We start from the raw sequence: 21,725 nt of genomic DNA, 5'->3' as shown, positions 1-21,725 counted from the left end.
TAGAGAATATCTCTTTTTGGAACAAAGCTTTGGAAATATCCATACTTGGAATTTTCTTTTTGAGATCAAAACCCAGTAAAAAATACACCAACGACCGAAGTTGTTTCAATTAAATGTCTTGTTTTGTTGAAACCAACAGGCAGAAACCCAAAGATTTTCAGTTTACAAACACAGAAGACTATTCAAAAGAAAATATTAGAAACTGAAATACACTTTGACATTTTTTGTTTAAGAAGTTGCTAAAATTAACTGATTTTCATAATAGTTGGTTTTTGGAACAACCTACTTCTCTTACTGCAATCAATCATGTTAAATTCACGGACTCTTGTTGGCAGAGGCTTTGTGGATTTCATTGCAATGTATTTCAACTTTTAAACACTAAACTTTTTTACATTTCTATCAATTTTATTTTACTGCTTTGTAATAAAAAATTTTTTTGAAACTCTCAACCTTCCTGTGGACATATTATGAACTGGCATGTAATCTGTATTTCTTATGCCTGTGTTTTTGTATTGTTAGTATTAAAAACTGAGAAATAAAATCTATTAAAAAAATGTTTCAAACTTTGATGAATTATCCGATCTTCATTTTTTTTTATCTGTCTCCTTTTTTTTTTTTTTTTTTTTTTTTTAAGTTTGACTATTTATATTCAATAGGGGACGTGTATTCATAAGGCACCTTTGGCTTCTAACCTTAAGTCTTTTTATATACATGTATAATATACATGTATATGTGCAAAGAAACTGAAATAATTAATTTTTTTGGTGATCAATTCATCTATTAATCTACTAATCCCTGGGTCCTCAACAAGGGGTCTGTGTTTGGTCATTTAAGTTATAATAATCTAAAAATTATGTCTGAAAATACACATTAAGATGAATCCAACACATTAATAGCAAAGATAAGTCAACCTATATACCTTTAATTTACGGTTCACAACACTGATGATCGGCTGCTACCCATGAATCCTTGCACAATCATGTTAGCTACAGCACTGTGCAGTTCCTGTCCAAATAATGTAGTGAACTAGTTAGCTAACAGTTACGTACTATTAAAACATATTGGCCAGTTAGCTGTATTAGTATTACAAGTATACGGACATCCTGGTGAGCCGTGATGGTTGGTTTTGTAACATTTCGAACAAGAGACTCTGACATACCGTCCACCTCAGACACAAACATGATGTACAAATATGTGAAACTGCCAATAGTTATTATTTCAATAGTTTAGTACAGGTATGCCCCATAAAAGGGTAGCCCCACCTGGCACATGCTCCATGCGATGAGCTACTGAAACACCCATGAATAGTTGTGAGTTGTTAAAGAATAAAAACAGAAACCAGCTCCTTGTAATGTGACTTGTAAAGAAATATTCATTAAGATCCTTCAACATATCTCTAACATAAACATTTAACACAACACTGCCCACAATCACTGAGGATACGGACACTGACATACACTCAAAGATAAGACAAAAGCCTCTGACTGCATCTCATCTTCTTCTGATTGTGTCAGGATTTGAAGCAGCTTCATCGGTGTAGAATCACTGTTGTCATTTGACTCTTGTTCCATTGTGCCCATATATGGCTGCAATGCACATTTGATTTTGTGTGTGTGTCTCTCTTCTCGCTGACTTAAATGAAAACCAGCTGATGTGAGAGGCATGTAACTTAAAGATGACATCACCGTTTCCAATCAATCTCTCCCTCTCTAACTTTTCTCTGTCTCAGCACTTCAGTGTTGTGATTGTTTACTCTAAAAGTCACTCACTATGAAAGACACAAAGCCCGGGAGAGTCAGCCAACTTACACCGCTGTGAGCGTGTGTGTGTGTGTGTGTGTGTACTTGTGTATACACAGTGTGTGCATCAGTCATGAGCTGATAAGCTGTTTTGATTTACACGGCATATACCGCAACGCAAACCCAGCTCAAGGAAAACAAAATTATGGTCTGCTCTGCTTTTCAGCCTGTCACATTCATGTCAAATCGCAATGTAAGCCTTTTCACTGTCTCTGGTGATGTCGTTATTAAGTGGAGGTCACCAGAGTTCACTGGAGCACTGTTTTCTTTCTATATTTTCACAATAGTTACGAAGTGCTTTCTGTCAACATGGATAACATCTCTATAAGGGTCTGCTTCAAAAGCTGTTCAGGAGTCACACCATTAAAGTACTCCACATAGTGATCTCAAGTCATCCAAGCTTAAATCCTGTACTAAAAACTGAGCTGGTCAGATATAAGCTGATAGTGCAAGATTGCATCACAACCTTTTAAACCCTTAGAGGTCGCACACAAAAAGGTTAAAACATGAGCATGTTAGGATTGAAGTAGAGCTGAAACAGTGAACACACACACATTTTACATAAGCAGACTCCTCACCTCATTGAAGCGCGCCACCAGATCCTCCACAGCGTTACTTCGCTGAGCACTCTGGGTAGGCATGGCAGGCACTGAAAGAGAGGCCTTGAGGTTCAGATGTCGTTTGGTTTGACACTCGGGACTGCCGAGGTCTCGAGTGAGGAAAGAGAGGTAGTCCAAGGGAAAGACCTGCAGGAAGGAACAGACGAGTGAATTATAATTACTGCCAGTTTCGGAAGAAAGTCTACCTTTACTCTTGTGATGGTTCTTATTTTCTCCACTTGTGTGCGTGACCTCTCACCCGCTGGTAAAGCTGCTGCTCCTGTTCAGTGAGGATACAGGCGATCTCCTCGGGGAACTGAACAAGGTGGCGCACCTCAGCCAGCTCCTTACTGATCCCACTGACACTGGGAGGAAGAGAGCCTGCGCTGGTCATACTGTTGGCCAGCTGACGCTCTGGATGGACAGATAGAGAGGAGCAAGAAAGACAGAAGAAAAGAGAGATAAGTGATCATAGTTTTTTTACATGCCATATCAAAAACAAACTTGAGAAAACAGTGAGAGATGAAGAGAGAGGAGGGTTAATGGACAAAAGGCCTTCAGTAGTATTAAGCGCGGAGGAAAACAGAGGCCACTGCAGCTCATACAAGAAATGGAAGAAAAGCGGGGATTAAAAGTGAAATATTATCTACTCGCATGTTTCCCCTTCCCCATAAAAGTTTTAAGCCTCAATGAAATGTGCATCTCTTTTTTCAGGATTAACCTGAGTGTTTCGAGCCTCCCCAATCCATCAGTCCCTGCATACCACATACTCTCTACCCTTGGACCAGCCAAGAGAAGCCTGCACACTTCACCCTCTACACGTAAACAGCATTGATCACCCACCAGTTCCTGTGTTTGGATTTCAGTTAGGTCCATTAGTCTGTCTGTTTACACACACACATATGCAAACCTGTCCTCATCTCTGCTAACAAAGGACTAATGGACACTGGTGCTGGAGCTGCCAGGTAGACAACTGTACACTGTCGGGATGAATGCCACATAAACTAACAGACCTTTTCCACCGCGAATGATTCCATTTCCAGGAATCATTTGAGGGACTCCCTGTGGTTTCATCACAGAAATGTGCAGAACTATTTCCAGTCACTGGAACATTGTTTTCTGCCCCCCTGCAAAGTCCCTTCTCCTGAGGCAGAGACTATTGGGGTGACTGGTTTCCAGTACTTAATGTTGCCGACTGGTCAAACCTAAGCCATGACACTGCACCTTGACGCTTTCCAGCATTTATTCCAACATAAGCATCAGCCGTTCCAAGTATCAGTACAGATATGGAAGTGCATTAGGGGTGACGGAAAAAAATCAATTCTTGGATGCACTGTCATGCTGACTTGGATGATTCTGCATCGATTCACAAATGTCAAAAATCAGTTTTTTAAATGTTAGTCAATAACGTGATGTTGACAGAATGAAAAAGGCAGAAGTCGGACAGTCTACAGCTCGCACAGGCAGGCATTCACTGGACGAACGTGAAGCATATTGTGATGGCTTTCTTTTTCGTCCGGCGCACAGCTCCACGGACCTGCTTCTCCCTCCGGTGTTGTGTCAGATCCTGGTTCCCCCCTCGGGCTGTGTCTCTCCTACTGTTTCCCACGGAGCTCTGCCCCGTTTGAAAGGCGAAGGAACCCCGTATGTGGAAAGACATCGCCTCCGAGATGTAGAATGTGTATTATAGAAGAGAAACACACATTTCAGGACCGCTGACTTGTATCATCAGAACAGACATGTCCTGTGATTTTCAGCCTCCTTTCATATTTAATAGAAGGGGGACAATACCTGACAGCAATATTCTCAGCTGTCAGGATGTGCCTGCTGTAAAGGGTAAATATAATCATAGAAGGCTGAAAATCACAGGACATGTCTGTTCTGATTATACAAGTCAGCAGTGTAAAGCTCAAGCATGTGGGGGCCGCCTTTCATATTTAATAGAAGAGGGGACCGTATCTAAAAGTACAGCTGTCAAGATTCCCCCCGCCACAGGCCTTTGCCACCTTGGTCTCCAAAAAACCCAGGGAAAACCCTGAACTGAGGTGAAGAAAATAACTCGATGCTCAGCCTGTTTCACCTCAAAAACTCTGGTTCTCTGGTTCTCCTCGGAGCTAACGTGCAGCAGAGAGGCTGCTCTCACAACGTTAACAACAACACAGCGGAGCACTCTGTCTCCCCTCATTGATCTCACACAGGCAGGAAACTGTAAGGTGCTTTCAAATTAATAAATTCATTAAGTAATGCAGTTCCATTGAAGACCATTTATGTTTCATATTGTATTTCAGTGAAATAAGGACACCAGGAAATGGTTCGGCACACGGTGTCCTGGAGCAAGAGACTGAAATGTCTGCCTCTTTTTCCATTCATTCAATAATTCATTCGATTTTGAATCAGATCAGATGCCAAAGAATCATGATTGAATTAAATCAAAAAAATGTTTGTAAAATCTGTGTTTCATTTTTTCAGCATTTCATCTGCTCTATATGGCACAGAGTAACACTCCCCTCCCACAACCACACACATACAAAAAAAGTGTATGCATACACATATGCAGACACACACTTAAAGGCCGTCCTTGGTAACCCGTGAGATGTGCAACAGGTAGCCATGGCAACAGCAGTGACTGCTCTGCAGGAGCAAAACTTGCTTATTTACACAGTTTGATTTGTGGATCCGGCCTCGGGGCTCCTTTAATGAACTATCAGTGCGTGCGTGTATCCATGCGTGCGTGTTGTAGGGGGTATAGATAGGAGGACAAAGAGAAGAGACCAAGGAAGGGAAAAGGAAAGAAGGAAGAAGAGAGGAAATATTTAAAAGAAATAAACTTGAAAAAATAAGAAGAATGAAAAATGAGAACAGAGGAAAAGACGAGAGAAGAAGGCAGGGATAAGTAGAATAAGTGGAAATGTTGCAGTTTACATTACGCAGCAGGTGTGCTATCTATCACAGTTAGACAGACAGCATAGTTCACTAAATCCTTTAAATGTCCTTCACAGAGACAGACTGCAGGTTATTACAGACGGTTTGTTTACAGAGTCAAGAACTAGAGCACATTTTTATAGCAATATTTGCATGAAGTGAAACAGAGAATGAAAACTATTATACTACAGACAAAAGGGAAATGTGAATCAGAGAGTCTGATGTTCTTCGAATATATTGTTACTGAGCCCTTTCATACAAGCACTAGGGTAGAAATTACGTAGAAGCGGCTGCAACTTGTAAAACAATCGAAAAAATGAAGAAAAATGTGGTCACATCATGTCGTCAAGATGTGAACTTTTATTTGGTTCTCAACATTTGTCATCTGTCAGCTCCTCTCTTCCTACTGCAGGACACAGATATGCAAAAATGCCATAAAATAACCAGAAATATTGTCTTTGCACCTTGGCTTTCCATAAAATACACTTATATTTAAACTAGTTTAACATATCATAATGTATTAAAAACATTAGACAAGCATCTTATCTTAACTGTCAAACGTTACATCTCTCAGGGACATGAGCAATATCTCATCTCCGGCCCACAACTGTGTCACATGCTAACCTTTTGAAGTGGAAATGGAGACACCCTCAAATTAGTGATATGAATTTCATGACCACCCATCATTCATTTATTCATCCTTTAAACTGGGAAACACACTGGCAGAGACAGAAAAAGCTCTCAGACAAGGCAGTGACAAAAAGGTCTTAATAGGTTCTGAAGAATTAATTAAAAGCAAGTGTGCATTTATACAAAAAAAATATAGAAACAAAAAATCCCAACCATGTTAAAAATAAAGAAAGCTGTGGTAAACACATAGTTTTATAAATGTTTATTCTTAAAAGGGGCCAAGTATGGAATCTATTGTTTTAAAAATCAAGACCTACATTCTTATAAACCACTGTTTTGTGTCAAACGGATGGGTCCCAAATTAGAATCAATACATAAAAAATGTTAGAGAAAATGTTCAGCGTGCTTTATCATGTGTTATTCATGATATCATGAACTCGTGCCTGCAAAGCCTCACGCAAACTGTACCATTATCAGCACTGGCAACAGAAAACTGATAAATAAACACTGAAGACTGGATGGAACAAGATCTTGGATTCCAGCGATGGCGATAAGTGTATCTAATATAGTCTATGGTGGACCCACGGGTAAAAAGGCCCCCGACCCATCGCAGATCATAAACACTAGTTTGAGAAATATTGAGCATGCAGCACTCCTGCTGTGAGACTGAGCGAACATGAACCTGGACTAATTGACCATGATCTCCCTGTGATTTATATGCATGGGTTTGGCTCATTTGTGATGCATGCTGAATATAAATAACCTGTGGCTGTGTGTGCGTGCATGTGTGTGGATGGATCCTTTTCTAAATGCAGTGGTGGATGGAGGAGATTGCCTGAACATCCTTTTTAACCATTTTCATGACATTTCTGTTTTAGTATGACGTTAACAGAGCAAGGAAGGTTAGAGTGCTACATGTTTAGTGTTCTAAAAAGACACTGAATAATGCATGCACATACATTTGTATCCATTATAGTGACTTAGAGTGACTTTATCTGTGCTTTGTCCTATTATTGTTACACCTTACTGACCAGTACTCATACATAGTGTTTTGTTTTACTTGAAGTCACTGCTGTATTGTTGATTGTATGTCTACTGATCAAAAACATATATATATATATATATATATGTATATATATGCACAATAAGATTTACAATTTAAACATTAGACTTAAAGCTGATAGTTGCATCCATTCAATTCACTGAAAAAAATCACACTTAAGCTGAAATAACTTCAACTATACAATATGTACACAGTTTAATTTGATGTAGGAAAATGATATGTACATGTACATCAGCATGTATAACAAAATCAGCACTTCAAGGGGAATACCAAACACTACACATAGCAAAATGAATCTCAGTCAGTGAGATCCAGTATCCATTTCATATGTGACTGGTGTCTATATCTGTAAATATACAGATGATGCATTTCTTTACGGATGAATAGAAACCTAATAGAAACTACCTGTAGCCATGGCAGAGAGGCTAATTTTGTCAGTTTTTCACCATCCAGTAGTTTGGAATACGTGCTTGGAACATCACCAAGTCAGAAACAGGACCTGCCAGGTACATGGCATGTTTTGTGAAATACTGAATTAAAAAGACGTATGAATGACTGAATGAGTCATAATGACGATCTGATAAATGGCACCAACGGGCAGAGTCAATAGTGTCACACAACAACAAATATGGCAACGGTAAAGGAAGTTGTAATAATGAACCTTCCAACAGAGGGAGCGTTGTGGACAGCGGTGGTCTGTGAGGCCATTAAATACACTGCAACATGTGGGTGGAGAATTCTTTTTGACTATATCACTGATTTGTTACATTCAGCTAGTCTTTAAAAGTCTTCGTCATCTCCTACGGTCGTATCTCACTTGAAATACGCTAAACTGCCCACATGATCTCTGGTGGTAATACTCTGTTTTGCCTGTATCTATGAGCTTTCAGAGAACCTGCACAAATATGATATGATACAAAATGAACACTGAGTACATCAGTCATTTATACTCAACCTTTGATATGTACACGGACACGTTCAGTTTCCTGAGAGCTTACAGATACAGATGAAACAGAGCAATACCACCAGAAATCGTGGGGGCAGTGTACCGTATTTCAAGCAAGACACAACCACAGGACATGATGAAGATGTTTTATAAATGGTGGAACAGAACAAATCAGTACTGTAGTGAAACGAATTCTCAGTCTACATGTCGAGATGTATCTAATTCCCTCGCAGACCACCGCTATATACACCATTGATTACATTAGGTTACATTACTAAGACCTCTTCCAACGTTGCCATGTTTGTTGTTGTCGTAAACCTCTGACTCTGCCGTCTAGTGCCATATATTGGAAGAAAGGCAGCAAAGAACCAGGCTTTGAATCAAACCCACAGCTGCTGCAGCAAGGACATAGCCTTTTTTGACATGGGGCACCCACTTTACAAGGTGAGTCGTGGGCACCCTGAAAGGATCTATTTCTGAACGAAAAGGGAGTATGTATTAGCTCTAAATCAGCCAATAACCTGACTCATTGCCAATACTTTATAACTGGAAAATCATTATGAAAGGAAATAGGTGAAACCTTTCAACACAGCCTTAAAGGCTGGTCTCATTCATTCAGTAAATCACAAGCTATGTACACCAGCCAAAGGACAGGAACCTTGAACACACTCTGCCGTCCTTTTTTTTTTTTTTTTGCCGGCCAAGTTCACACATACACGCACTGTTCTCACAACCACGTTTAGAGCTGATGACAACTTCACGCTGGAGTATGTAGGGCACTCAAACAGGTGCAGCACAAACAGCAAACGGAGTCAAAGGCCTGTTAACGAATTAGCCTTTTGAACCTATAAACATAGTCAGATATGTAAAACAATTTCTATCTGAAACATCATCAATCTTAGTTTGCTTCCTGGTTTTGGGTGAAACTATCTTACATCACATGCGAATATTGCGATATGCTCTGATCTACTGTAGTGTTAAGTCACCACATGGGTAGCTCTGTCACACAGTGTATTTTGATTGGTTTCCAAGTCAAATATTCTTCAGGAAATACAAATCAAATATATGGCTTTTGAAATCTCCAGCCAAACTGCAGCATCAGACGGTTTCCCTCCAGGGTCATACACACACTTGTCCAACTAAACATCAACAAGTAGTAGCAAACAAAGTCACACGCACGGCAGCAGCAAACATAAACACACAAAAATAAATAGCGTAAGGAGTCATAATACACAGACGCAGCCAAATACACAGACACACAGCAGCAGCAGCAGCAGCGGCGGCAGAAGCAATAAACATTGATCTGTCTGACTGATGACAACATGGTTATCACAGGGAGTTTCCCTCTTGGATCAGATTTGTGCACAGGACCACGTGCAGACATAAATATAACATTTAAGATGTCCTGACCTTTCTTCATTGGTGGGGAGGACTACAACAAAACCATGATATAGATAAGAAGCAAAAGGCTCCTTGTAATTAGTCCATAGATCAAATTAGAGCATTGAATACGTCACATAACTGAGTCATGTGAAGGTACATTTGAAGATTCTGAAAGATGCATGTAGTCCTAAATGTTTGCTTTACACTCTTATCTTCATATTAGAGGTATCAGGTCAATCTGTAATGTGAATGAGGCCCGTTCAATCTGCCCTGGCAAACACACGTTGCAAAACAAGAAACGTATACCCTTGCCAAGCTTTCAGTGTCTCTGTGTAACTTCACAGTGACTTGACACAAATCAGATGCAACACTCTGGTACCGTCGGTGGTTTTGTTTTTAACTGTAAGGTACATTAAAGTATCCTCAGAGACAAAACATATCCGTAGCCGCAGATGACTTTCATTCTTAGGGTCAATTCAGTGTGAAGTTGCCCAGAGATCCTGAAATTCTTGACTGTCACACTGTCAGGTTTCTGGTATGAAGGGGTCACAGTGCACAACACTTCCACAGAAGTTTTCCAAACTGCTGCATCATCCATCACATATTTAAACTGGCAACGTTAACGGAAGTGAAAAATAATTCATGTATCCACCCTGTGACTCAGACATGCTTATAAAGTTAATGGATCTGTCCTTCGTCCATGCTACACCCTTTCACCAAGTTTCTTAAAAATCAGAAGCATGCATTTTTTGTAATCTTGCTGACAAACGAACAAATGAACTGAAACATAACCTACTTGGCAGAGGTAATAAAATGCCGAAGTTTTACATCAAATTACAAAATACTGCCCCCTGCAGTTTACACAGGGTACAGGTGATCATTCAGTTAATCAAATAATGCAGTTCGGAATGCAAAATATGACATTTTGGTCCATCATAACCAAAATCTCATGCCACATAAAGAAACAACAAGAACGACAGTCTCCCCATCTGCAGTTGGCTTTGTCAACAAGATCCAGGACCCCCACTGACACTCTCACCTTCCAGCCCCTCCCCCATCTTTTGCACATCCCCTGATCGGTACTGTTACACATCTTATACAAAACTGTAAAGCTCTCTCATTCTAAGACAAGTACAGTATGTTGTGCATATTTGTCGATGTATTCTTACTGTATTTTTTCTATTCTATATTTATGTTCTTGACTTTTGCAGCACTTTGCCTTTATTCTTTATTTCCTTTTAATGTGTTTATTGTATGCACAAAACACCAAGACAAATTTCTTATAAATAAAAACCTTCTTGGAAATAACCCTTACTCTGATTCGGAAACAAAAATAAGGTGACAAAAACCAAATTACAGTCCAGCAGACCCTTTCTGAAAATGAAATAAAATAAAATAAAAAAAAACTGAGTCACACTTTGTGAGTTTTGTGCATTAAGCTAAGATACATTAAAACCTCTCCCACGTAAAAGATACACATAGAAGGTATCAGTGACATTTGAGACAGAAAAATGTGCAGTAACGATATCAGAAACACCAAATTTGAGAGGATACAACTGGCACTTCAGCAACAGCTCAAACACAAAAGACTGCAAGCCCTCCAAAGACAAAACCGTGAGCCTGCACTTGGCAACTATCTGACAGCAAAAGCAGAGAAGGTAAAGTGCATCCACTACATGTTCCACAGAGCTACATTCTGAAAATGACGACAATGAAAATTAAGGATTTAAGCAAGTATCTACCTATCTAAGTAACTATCAATTTGGATTTACAGTTAAGATAAACCAGTTTATATCTCACTAAACGTGTAATTAAACACCTAGCTGAGCAAATTACGTGTTATCATAATCACGTTACCTGACTACCACATCAACAAATGGTTTAAGTACTTCTTTTTAATGAATTAAGCCCAATGATTACAACTAAGTGCTGACCACACAAGTAGTTCGATTTAACATATATATAAAAGACACTACATTTAAAATCTCATGTACACACACACACACACACACACAGACTGACTTCTTTCATCAGTGTACTCTCTCTGAGCTGTGTGTGGACACCGGCAGCCATACAGCAACTCACATTTCCTCTACTCACTGATCAGCTTGTAGTCCGTTCTGTGAGAGTGCTTCATGGTTGTTAGATACAGCTGCCCACTCTGCTTCCACACTGACAGTTCAGCGCCAGGGTGACCGCGGTACACTTGTCCACATTTGAGCCGTGAGTCCCTCCTGCAGCTGCTCTTGCTCTCTCTGTCTCTCTCTGGCTGTCTGCTCTCTCCCTCCCACACTTAATCCATTTCTAACTCTCTCCAACTCACGCTGTATCTTTGCTCTTTTTCACTCACCTGGCTTCTCTCCCTGTTCTTATCAGCAAACAGTCCCTGCTCTCTCTCCACACTATATTCACTTTTCCTCTCTCTGTCTCCTGCTCTCCCCGCCCCCTCTTCACTGAGTCCATACATAGTTCACAGCCGTGCGCTAGAGTTAGACCAGCCAGACCATCCCATTGCATGAACACACAGTGCCACAATTCATACACTCATATGGACAGACTATGGAAGCAATAGGGGGTAACGACAGATTTGAAAACAATTAACCCCCCTCTGTCTCTCTCTCTCTCATCTTGTGTTATCATACACTGAGCCATCTCACGGAAACTGTTACAGATTCTGCACTTTGGAAAACAAGATTCCCACGATGCGAGAAGGAAAGTCTCAGTAAGGTGCTGATTGTTACTGAGCTGTTTACATGATCCTTCTCAGTAGGGCTGCCCCCCTAATAGTCGACCCAACATAAGTTGACCAGAAAGGTCATAATTGCCAGGGCTGGTACCTGCGGTTATCTCACAGGCTAGTTAATAACATGTCGGGCAGGAAATCCAAAGTGTGGGATCATTTTGAGAAGGTGAAGGACGAACCCAAGGTGATATGTAAACTCATCTTCATTGGTCGACTACAAACATGACGTATCATCTGAAACATGGAAGTAGCTACATGCCCATTAGCCCACAGCGTCATTAACAGGCGGCTCGCTCAGTGTGTGACGTGCACTTGTAGATAAAATATAGGCCTATATTAATGAAGGTTCATTAGTACGGTTTTGTATTTCTCTGTAATGTAGCACAGTGTTAACAATGTTACTGATACTATTCTTTCTCACACCTTCAACTCAAACCATTGTGTTGCCCCGCCCAAAATATATCATTTAATGATGAAATTAATATCATAAACATGCAGGCGACTAGTCGACTAATGGCCCTAAATGATAAATATTGATGGACTAGGAAAATTCTTAGTCGGGGGCAGTCCTACTTCTCAATTAGTCTTGAATGCCTTTGGGTTTTAGACTGTCGAATCCAACAAGACAAGCAATTTTAGGACGACTGATTGATTATTTACCCCACAACCCAAAACTTCACAAAAAACGATGAGTTCTGCCTGTGCTACGTTCACAGACCCTCAAAACCACAGAATGTAGAAAGGGAACACAGACTGATGCAAGGACACAAAGACAAGACAAAAAAAAAAGAAAAATCGATTAAGTCAGTCAAGAGACAATTAATTGGCAACTATTTTGACCAATGAATAATAGTTTGTGTCATTGTTTAAAGCAAAAAGCCAAAGATTTGCTGGTTTCCTGCTTCTTAAATGTGAGAATGACATTTTTCTTTGTCATACATGGCAATAAACTTGAATTTTTGGAGGGTTGGTTGAATAAAACATGCCATTTGAAGCCATCACCTTGGGTTATGGGAAATTATAGAGGGAATTTTTAACTATTGCAAATGCGCAAATTGATAACAATGAAATACAATAATAAAAATAATCATTAGTTGAAGTCCTTTAAAAGTCACATAAATGTTAGCTACTGTATCGTTTTGTTTGGAGAGGCCACAAAAAAGAAACAGTAACAGTCTATGAGCAGCCTTTCCCATTCCCTCCAACCTAATTGAAAATCATGCTGTTATTTGTCCCAGTAACATGCTAGAGTTGCTCAGCTCTTATCTTGGTCTTTGATTTCACCACAGCTAATGCAAAAACTTTGTATATATTTGTACATTATATTCTGAAAAGTTCTGATCATTCACAAGTGGTAGAGAAAAAGTAGTATTTTTAGCATTATGTCCATGTTAACAATATGTGCTCTTGAAATCCTTGAGACTTCCCTCCAGCATGATTCCCCACCACATCTGCTGTCAATGCTGGGAGGCAACACAATGTACAATGTCGACTGAGAGGAAGAGAGAGAAAGAAAGAAGAAAAGAAACACCAATACTGAGCTGGAAGGATGGCAGCCTATTACTGAGCTACCTACTTCCTTTTTAGCTGTGCAGTAAATTGTGCTATAAAGGAAACAAGGTCAAGAAAAGCACTTTAACCAGTCCCATTTACAGTTCACATGAATATGGCTAAATCCCAGCGGTGTTCACTGGAGTTTTTCTTTGTACGTAAATAACTACAACTGGGTATATACAGTGTATGTACATGTAAGGGGAGCAACAAGGGATGAAGGCACAGATGACATCCGCTAAGAATAACAGATACAACAAATTTTTAGAATCGCTTTATTTTTAGGGGCTGTGTCCACAAGGCGTTTTTTTATCTGAGTGCCAGCATCTTTTTTTCAGTTGTTCCCAGTGAGGAGAGAGCGCATGTAGCTGCGTTTGGCTGCCTGGAGAAAACGTGACATGTCCAGCGTCTTTTCTCAGAGTGCTCCATCTCTTTTGTGCTGCCGCTCCGAGCATTTCTAGTTGAAATTCTTTGAACTTTTCAGAAAAAGTGCCAGTGTCGTCAACGCTGCTCAGTTAGCTAGGCTAGTGTCTACTGTCACAACAGAGACAGAAAAGCCGATATGTGCAAGACATTCGGTGGGACACACAATGTTGTTGGTAGTGTTTTGCTCTTACCACCGTATGTGTTGTAAGCTTATTAGTCAATCCTTGGTAAATGTAGCATTACGTAAGCTACCTAGCTATAAGTTGTTGTCAAGATGTTATTGTCATAAAAACAAAACCCATGCATAGCGTGAAATTTTTAAAAAAGCACTGGGAGTTCTTTATTTATTTTTTTAAAAGACTATTTTTTGGGGCACTTTTTGCTTTTATTGATTGGACAGCTATGATAGACAAGAAGGATGGGAGAAATAGGGGGAGATGACACGCAGCAAAGGGCCCCAGGTCAGAATCGAACCAATGCCACTGCAGAGGACTCGGCCTATGTGAGGCTTGTCTATACCAGCAAAAGTTTTTTTTTGTTTGTTTGTTTGTTTGCTCTTTTAATGAATGGATTGTTTGCCATTTTATTTTGAATCTTTTTCTCCTGTTTTTTGCTGTATCCTAGGGAGCCAGAACAAGTAAATGTCTTTTCATTTGTTTCTTTATATCTATAGGATTAGCCAGTACCTTTGGGGCAAGATAGTTGTTCTGCTTGTTGTTTGGGCCGTCACCCTGAGCTATATTGCTTCAATTATTGTATAACTGAGTTCTTTATTTTGCAGTAATAAATAATTTTCCTTTATCTGTAATTCAACTTTAAGGTCTCTGGCTTGAGGACCAGGAAGGGAAAGGCCTTTTACACTTTGTTATGCTCCTGCCCCCAAAGACAGAGTTGTAACATGTTTGTAATTTTTTTGCATCTTTCACATCTTGCCTGTTAAATACTTAAAACTAGAATAAATGAATGAATGAATGAATGAATAGATTTCATTTCCTTTAGGCCTGCAACTAACAATTGTTCTCAATGGATGCGGTTACATGATGGCTTTTCATTCAGAATGAAATAAATCTGAATGAAATCATTCGGAATTTAAGTTTTTCCAGGTAGTTTACATGGGAAATATTCATTCAGAATGAGGGTTTACACGGGAGACCAGTTTAATCGCCTTTATTCGGGTCTGCGCATGGTTTGAGGCAGGGAAGGTTTCTGATTGGATAGGGGGCGGGGCAGCTGTTACGTGTTTACCTTTACCAGAAGAAAACACTGCAGTCCTCGCTCCGGATAACAAGATGCTTGACGCCGCCGTTCTTAGTGCCTTTTTCGGGCTTGTTTTGCTTATATTCTTGAAGCAGCAGTACGACAACAACCTTGTTCTGCTAATGCTTCGTCTGTTGAGGAGGAGAAGAGAGGTAGAAGGTCGAAGAAGGGAGATAGAAGACCGTGCTTTGGCGAATGGAAAGCGGTGAGTGCAACGAGTCCGACTCCTCTATCTCAGCCCGTTGCTATGCGTGCTACGTCATCATGCCAGAAGGGCAAGGAAACGAGCATGCGCAGAAAGAACGGAATGGCTGGAATCGGGTAGGAGGTGTATACAAGACTACAATTCTTCCATTCGGGTTCTGAAAAGGAATATTCCACCCCTGTGCACCCGATTAGATTTTCTTTTGGGTTGGCTGTTTTCATTCGGGTTGAGGTGTTTACAAGGAGAATTTATATTCGGGTAGGGCTTCCAACCCGAATGCAAAAGGAATACATGGCTCCATGTAAACGCACGTAGTATGGATTGAAAAGTAGAAACATGTTTTTGCTTTAACTAATCATGATGAAGCAAATTTTGATTGCACAATGTAATGGATATAGAATAAAAACACCATATGCATTTAAACCCGTTGACTGCCACAGTGGTGACATTTAATGATCCTGCCAATGTATATATTTACTTGCACAAACGAACACATTAACAGAAGTGATCTGTGTTAACAGATGAGGCATAAGTAGATGCAAACAGCTACAGTCACAATGGATATGCCCATGTCTACACAAACATTCTTAAAACATGCTTTTTTACACATATTGTGTTGAGTGAAAACTACTCCTACCAAAGCCTCAAACATCAACAGTATTAAAGCTGATGTGGACTGGGCGAGCATCAAACTTCAAACATTTCACCAAGACAAGCTCCATGTAACAAAAACAACTGCTTGTAATTACTGACACATTTAGCAGTGATTTATGACCTCTCTATTTCTCAGTATCTCTACCACTGTGTTTAAGCAGCACACACACAAACAACCTTGACCTTACCCTTGTCATACTCCGTTAACATTTTTCCAACACCAGTATTTGTCTTCATAGGTGTCAATAGTTTACCCTGACAACAAAGCCTGCGCCGGACATGTGCCAACTCAACCAGTAAAACATCATCTCCAAAACGCTCCCCCTGACCTGCTACTAAAACCAACCGGCTGCTATGGTACAAGAGGACATAAGTCATTTACATACATCAGAGGAACCAGCTAAGTAGGTTCAGATAACTACAGTGGATGTGGCACAAAGAGAAGGTCTAGAAAAACATTCCACCTCTCACCACTCCCATAAAAACTCTTAGAATACACCGAGGTTGGCAAGGCGATTATCCCCGTAATCCTTGAAAGCATTTGGGCCAAAGCCAAAAGTTTGTTAAGTTGTACTTCCAGCCCAAGTTTTGCTACCACTATACTGAATCTCCTTATTAGGACACCAGTGTTTCTCACAGAATCAGAATCTGTGTGTTGCGAATGACGTGTGTGTGTCTCTTTGTGATCATCCTGTGTCCCCTCTCTGAGTTCAGAGGTTTTTGCAGGTCCATGAACATAGCACAGGCAAAACTCTACATGAGTTTATCTCCCTCAGCAGCAGTTTGTTGAATTTGAGTCATGGGGTAGAGAACCAATCAGTCAATCAGTTTGTGGTGAGATTGATCAGAGGTGATAAGATCAGACCAATGGATTAGAGGAGCAGCTGCTGCAGAGGCGAGTGAGAACTTTTTAGACCCAATGCTGGACCATCGGTTTCCACGACAATTAAGTCAGTTTTATCTAAAGTAGGCTGAAAAAAATGATGGACGACACTAAGGTAAGAGCTATGTGTTCTAAGAAATAGAGCGTTCTATTTTTTGAATTAATTAAGTTTTACTTTCACTGCGCCTGGATTACTGCTGCTTTGTCTGTGCAGTGTGGTGCTCTGAATAACGGTATGATAGTACATAATAAATATTCCAACAGCACTCCTAATGAGCAGTCCAGCTCCAAAACTTTTGTGGCGCACCATAAATCAAATGTGAAGGGATCCCTAGACAGAATAGGATAGGGATAGGAATAATGTGCAACAAGAAAACAAAAAAAATGGTGTTTTCTTGTTGCACATTTACACAATTTAAACTGATTGCAGTTAGATCTTTGCACTACTTAATTGTAATCTATTTTTATGTTTGTATTACCTCTTCTATTCTCTTTGAATTCCTTATTTATACTTAATCTTTTGCAATGGCAGCACCATGGGTCAATTCAAAGTGACGCATTGTTTTGATTCTCTGTATGTCTGTTACATAACTGTAGAATTGACAATAAAGCATCTTGAATCTTGAATCTAATCACGACATCTGTATCTCATTGTTGTGACTTAGTAGAGTTGAAAAGATTAGTTGATTATAGTTTTTCTTCAAAAAAAAAAGCAGTGGCAGGGTACTGGGGAGCACTTCATCCCAGTGCTTCATATGTGCTCCACGAGGGTATGTTTCTCTGACAACAATATCTTGGAGCCCATCCCAGCTGACACTGGGCAAGAGGCAGGGTACACCGTGGACAGGTCACCAGACTATCACAGGGCTGACACATAGAGACAGACAACCATTCACACTCACATTCACACCTACGGACAATTTAGAGTCACCAGTTAACCTGCATGTCTTTGGACTGTGGGAGGAAACTGGAGTACCTGGAGAAAACCCACAATGACGCAGGGAGAGCTACAAACAATGTTTATTACTGCACCACTGTGCCACCCTTTTTATGTGGCCAAAGCACAAAAAGCCGAAAGCACACTGAAATAAAGATGCTAGGAGCGTCACTTTTTCTAGGCAGCAGCATTCTCTCTTCATTGGCAACAATTGAAAAAAAGACACCGTAGGTCAGAAAAAAAGGCTCTAATTCATTAGTCGATCAAACAAAAATTAAATGGCAACTATAATACTAGAATAATCATTTTAGTAATTTTCTAAGCAAAAATGCCAAAGATTTTTGGTTTCCTGCTTCTTCAATGTAATAATTTGATGCTTTTCTTTGTCTTACACAATAATAAAGTGAATAACTTTGGTTGGATAAAATATACAATTTCAAGACGTCAGCTTGGAATCTGTGAAATTATACAGGGCATGTTTCACTACTTTCGGACATTCTACTACTTTGATTCATAAAAAGAAAAAGGGCAGAGATAATCATTTTTTGCAGCCCTATGACTAGTATATGATAGCTATTGGAGAACAAATTAAAAATCATGTGCAGCACAAAGATACAGAGACACATGAAACCACTGCAACATGTTTCACTCTAAAATAAGATATACTGTAAAGAATATCTAGCATCTCTCAAATGCAACACTTGCAACACAAAATAAACATGTGTATTCCTCAATACTAAGACCTCAACATGAAAATCCATCTGAGCTTTTACCAGTGATAAGCAATTACCACCAGGATACAGGGAAAAAAGTAAGTTTCACTCTTTCACTTCAGGAAGTGGATAAAGGCAAACAGAAATAAGGAGAGGAAATGTATGGCGAGAGAACACAAATGCTCCTCTGTAGACTTGACATATAGGTGACCCTCACCAGGGACAATAAAAAGAACTTTTCATTTCCAGAGGAGTTGGACCACTTTGACAGACAGTGGTGTCACACTGTGTTTCTAAAGTCCAATGTCTATTTCAAACCCAGTCAGTTTTGTGTGACAGATTCATACCTATTCATACCTATTCTTTGTGTAAAGCTAGCAGAAGCTGGTATCAAACTGAAAAGACTGACCCGAAACTGCGTGATAGATCTCTTTATTCAACAGGCACAAGGGGCATCCTGGTTCCAAGGCTGTACAGTCAATAAACAGACACAAGCGCTTTGTCTGTCAAGGTAGAAAAACGTTATATAAGTGCAGTCCATTTACCATTCACACTTAACGTTTGCTGGCTAGGGGGTTTTATGTTGATTTTAAACTGAAGTTGGATTGAGAAAAAGCTTTTTTACTAACACAGGAGAGAAGACGAGCAGGTTGTTCTGTTGAAACACTGAAGAGAGGAACAACACCATAAATGGTAAGAAAGCAATAACTACACAAGCACTATCCAAATGTGAAACTTAAGTCTGACCTTCCCAAAGCTTCAGGATAATGAAATGTCTTTTATGACATTTGAAAATTACTTTAATCTTACAAACAAAGTCCTCTGAAAAACTATGCCCCATCTAAAAACGCCATTTGGAGACAGCTGAAGAAGTTATTTCTTGCTAAAAAGCTTTTGTTGGTTCTTTTTAAGCTTTCAACACAGCACTCAGCAACTTTTAAAACACCAAAACTACAGTATGTGTCTCTATTACAGGGACACTATCATCTCTGGAGACAGACACCAATTTCTAGTATACATGTCAATTCATTCAAACGGCACAGCCACACAGGGGGTTTCCATGAAAGACAAACATGAATGACAGACTGGAAACGGATAACTTTTTAAGAACACAGCAGTGTGGTAATATCTGGGAAGCTTTGGTGCTAAGATAGCGAGACAGAGAAAGTTAGACAGGGAGTCTCTCATGCTGTGTGTGAGTGTGCGCCTATGAAACCCTAGTCCTGCCAAGACTTCTAAGCTGCTATGTGTGCGCGTGCCTGGCTCTATTCTGTTTCCTGCAACACCCATTAGAACAGAACACGGTGTCATGTTAAAGATATGTGCTGCTACAGTGTGTGTGTGTCTGTGTGTGAATCTTTTTGCTCTCCAAAAGCTTGTCTTGTTCTCTAGTCAAAGTTTTCGTTGTTAACATGATTGATAAAAACGAGGGCAGCAAAGAAACAAATGCAAAAAAGTCATGTTAGTGTGTGTGTGTGTGTGTAAGCGTGTGTGTGTGAGCGTCTCCTTGATCTTGCCAGAGACAGCCTGTCCCCTGGACAAAAGCCAGTGGAAATTAATGTCAGGATCTCTACATCATTGTAGAAAAGGTGGACAGACAGTTACCAGCTGAGCGACTGACCAACAGCGCGACTGGTTGGAGGATGAAGTCATGTGGAGAGTAGGAGAGACAAAGAGATGACATACTGTAGGCATGATGAGATCTTTTTTCTTGTCTCATTAAGTTTTAGGAATTAACATGTTTATGTCTGTCTCAAGACATTTCAGTGGCAGAGTTAGCTGCTGCTATGTGGTTCGAGTACAATGAAAAGCAGGCATATGAATGTTGTCTTCTTATGTAAAAAACACAGGCGCATGTTTGAAGTGCATATAACCTTTTGTCGGATGTAAAGACATAACCTTGTGTGTATGTGTGTGTCAGAGCTGTGTGGACCCTGTGATGTCAGGAGGCTTTTTCTTCTTGCTGTGCTCATTGCACCACTTGAGCATTGTGTGTGCCTGAGTATATAAATTGGAGAATGGAGTGGAGAGGCAGAGAGAGGCAGGGAGGATGGTAGGAGGAGGGAGAAAGGAAAGCAAAGGAAATGAAGAGAAAAGTAAAAAGGAAAGGGCAAACCACTGGGATCAACGACAGACGTGCTTTTACCGACCCAAAACCCGCTGTGGATGAGGAGCCATGTGGGAAAGGAGCAGAGAGGAAGAGAAAAGAGTGGAGCTGTAGACCACAGGGGAATAGTGAGAACCTTTTCTTCTCAGAATCAAACAGATACAGAAGCTCTGCCCAAAGTCCCCGCTTCACTTGTCATCAGATATAATGCTCCTCTATTTAGCAGATCAACACATACTGTACATACTGTATGTATGAACTGGGTTTTATACTATTGCTGGATCACAAATGACAAAATTTTGCACACTCAAATACGCAAATAAATAAAACACACTACAGTATTACACCCACCTTTCAGCACAGCGTGGCTGTTGGGGGCCTGGGGCAAAGGGTAGGGCAGAGCGGAGCGGGCACCGAGAGCTGCTGTGGCCTCAAGCAGAGCTCCGGTCAGAAGCGAACACGCCGACGTCCGCTGGCCACAGGCAAGATAAAACCTAGAAACAAATAAGTGGAAACGAAAAATTAAGTTTAATTATGATCTGAACGTTTAATGTCAGGCCCACTGTCAACTTGCGCAATAAACACATCATGAAAGACTACCATAATGCACTCACAAATTCACAAGGGTCCATGAACGCAGCACAAGCAACACTTTTCATGACAGCAGCAGTCTGTTGAGTTTGAGTCGCAGGTTGGATGATTAAGGAACAAAGTGTTTGACTATCACCTTAAAGATAGGGATGCACCGAAATGAAAATTTGTGGCCGAAGCCGAAGCCGAATAATATTAAGCGCTTGGCCGAATACCGAGTACCGAATACCGAATATTGTTGTTTAGTTTTTCATTAGTTTTTGCAGATGAACCCCCTCCAGATTAGTGTTGTCACGGTACCAATATTGGGACCCAC

General features: G+C 40.2%; 1 protein-coding gene across 8 annotated transcripts in view; it reads right to left on the bottom strand.

Annotated features, from left to right (window-relative positions):
* plce1 (phospholipase C, epsilon 1) overlaps positions 1 to 21,725 on the bottom strand; it is a 131,030-nt gene that overhangs the window by 44,745 nt on the left and 64,560 nt on the right. For all 8 annotated transcript variants that reach the window (XM_050059935.1, XM_050059939.1, XM_050059940.1 and 5 more), the window contains 3 exons: positions 21,170 to 21,312; positions 2,658 to 2,812; positions 2,378 to 2,545 (listed from right to left, as the gene is read on the bottom strand). In XM_050059935.1, the coding sequence (XP_049915892.1) occupies positions 2,378 to 2,545; positions 2,658 to 2,812; positions 21,170 to 21,312 (466 nt within the window). The remainder of the gene's footprint in view (positions 1 to 2,377; positions 2,546 to 2,657; positions 2,813 to 21,169; positions 21,313 to 21,725) is intronic.

Source organism: Epinephelus moara, chromosome 13 (assembly GCF_006386435.1).
Source record: "Epinephelus moara isolate mb chromosome 13, YSFRI_EMoa_1.0, whole genome shotgun sequence".
NCBI classification, from domain to species: Eukaryota; Metazoa; Chordata; class Actinopteri; order Perciformes; family Serranidae; genus Epinephelus; species Epinephelus moara.
This window is presented reverse-complemented; position numbering and strand designations above follow the sequence as displayed.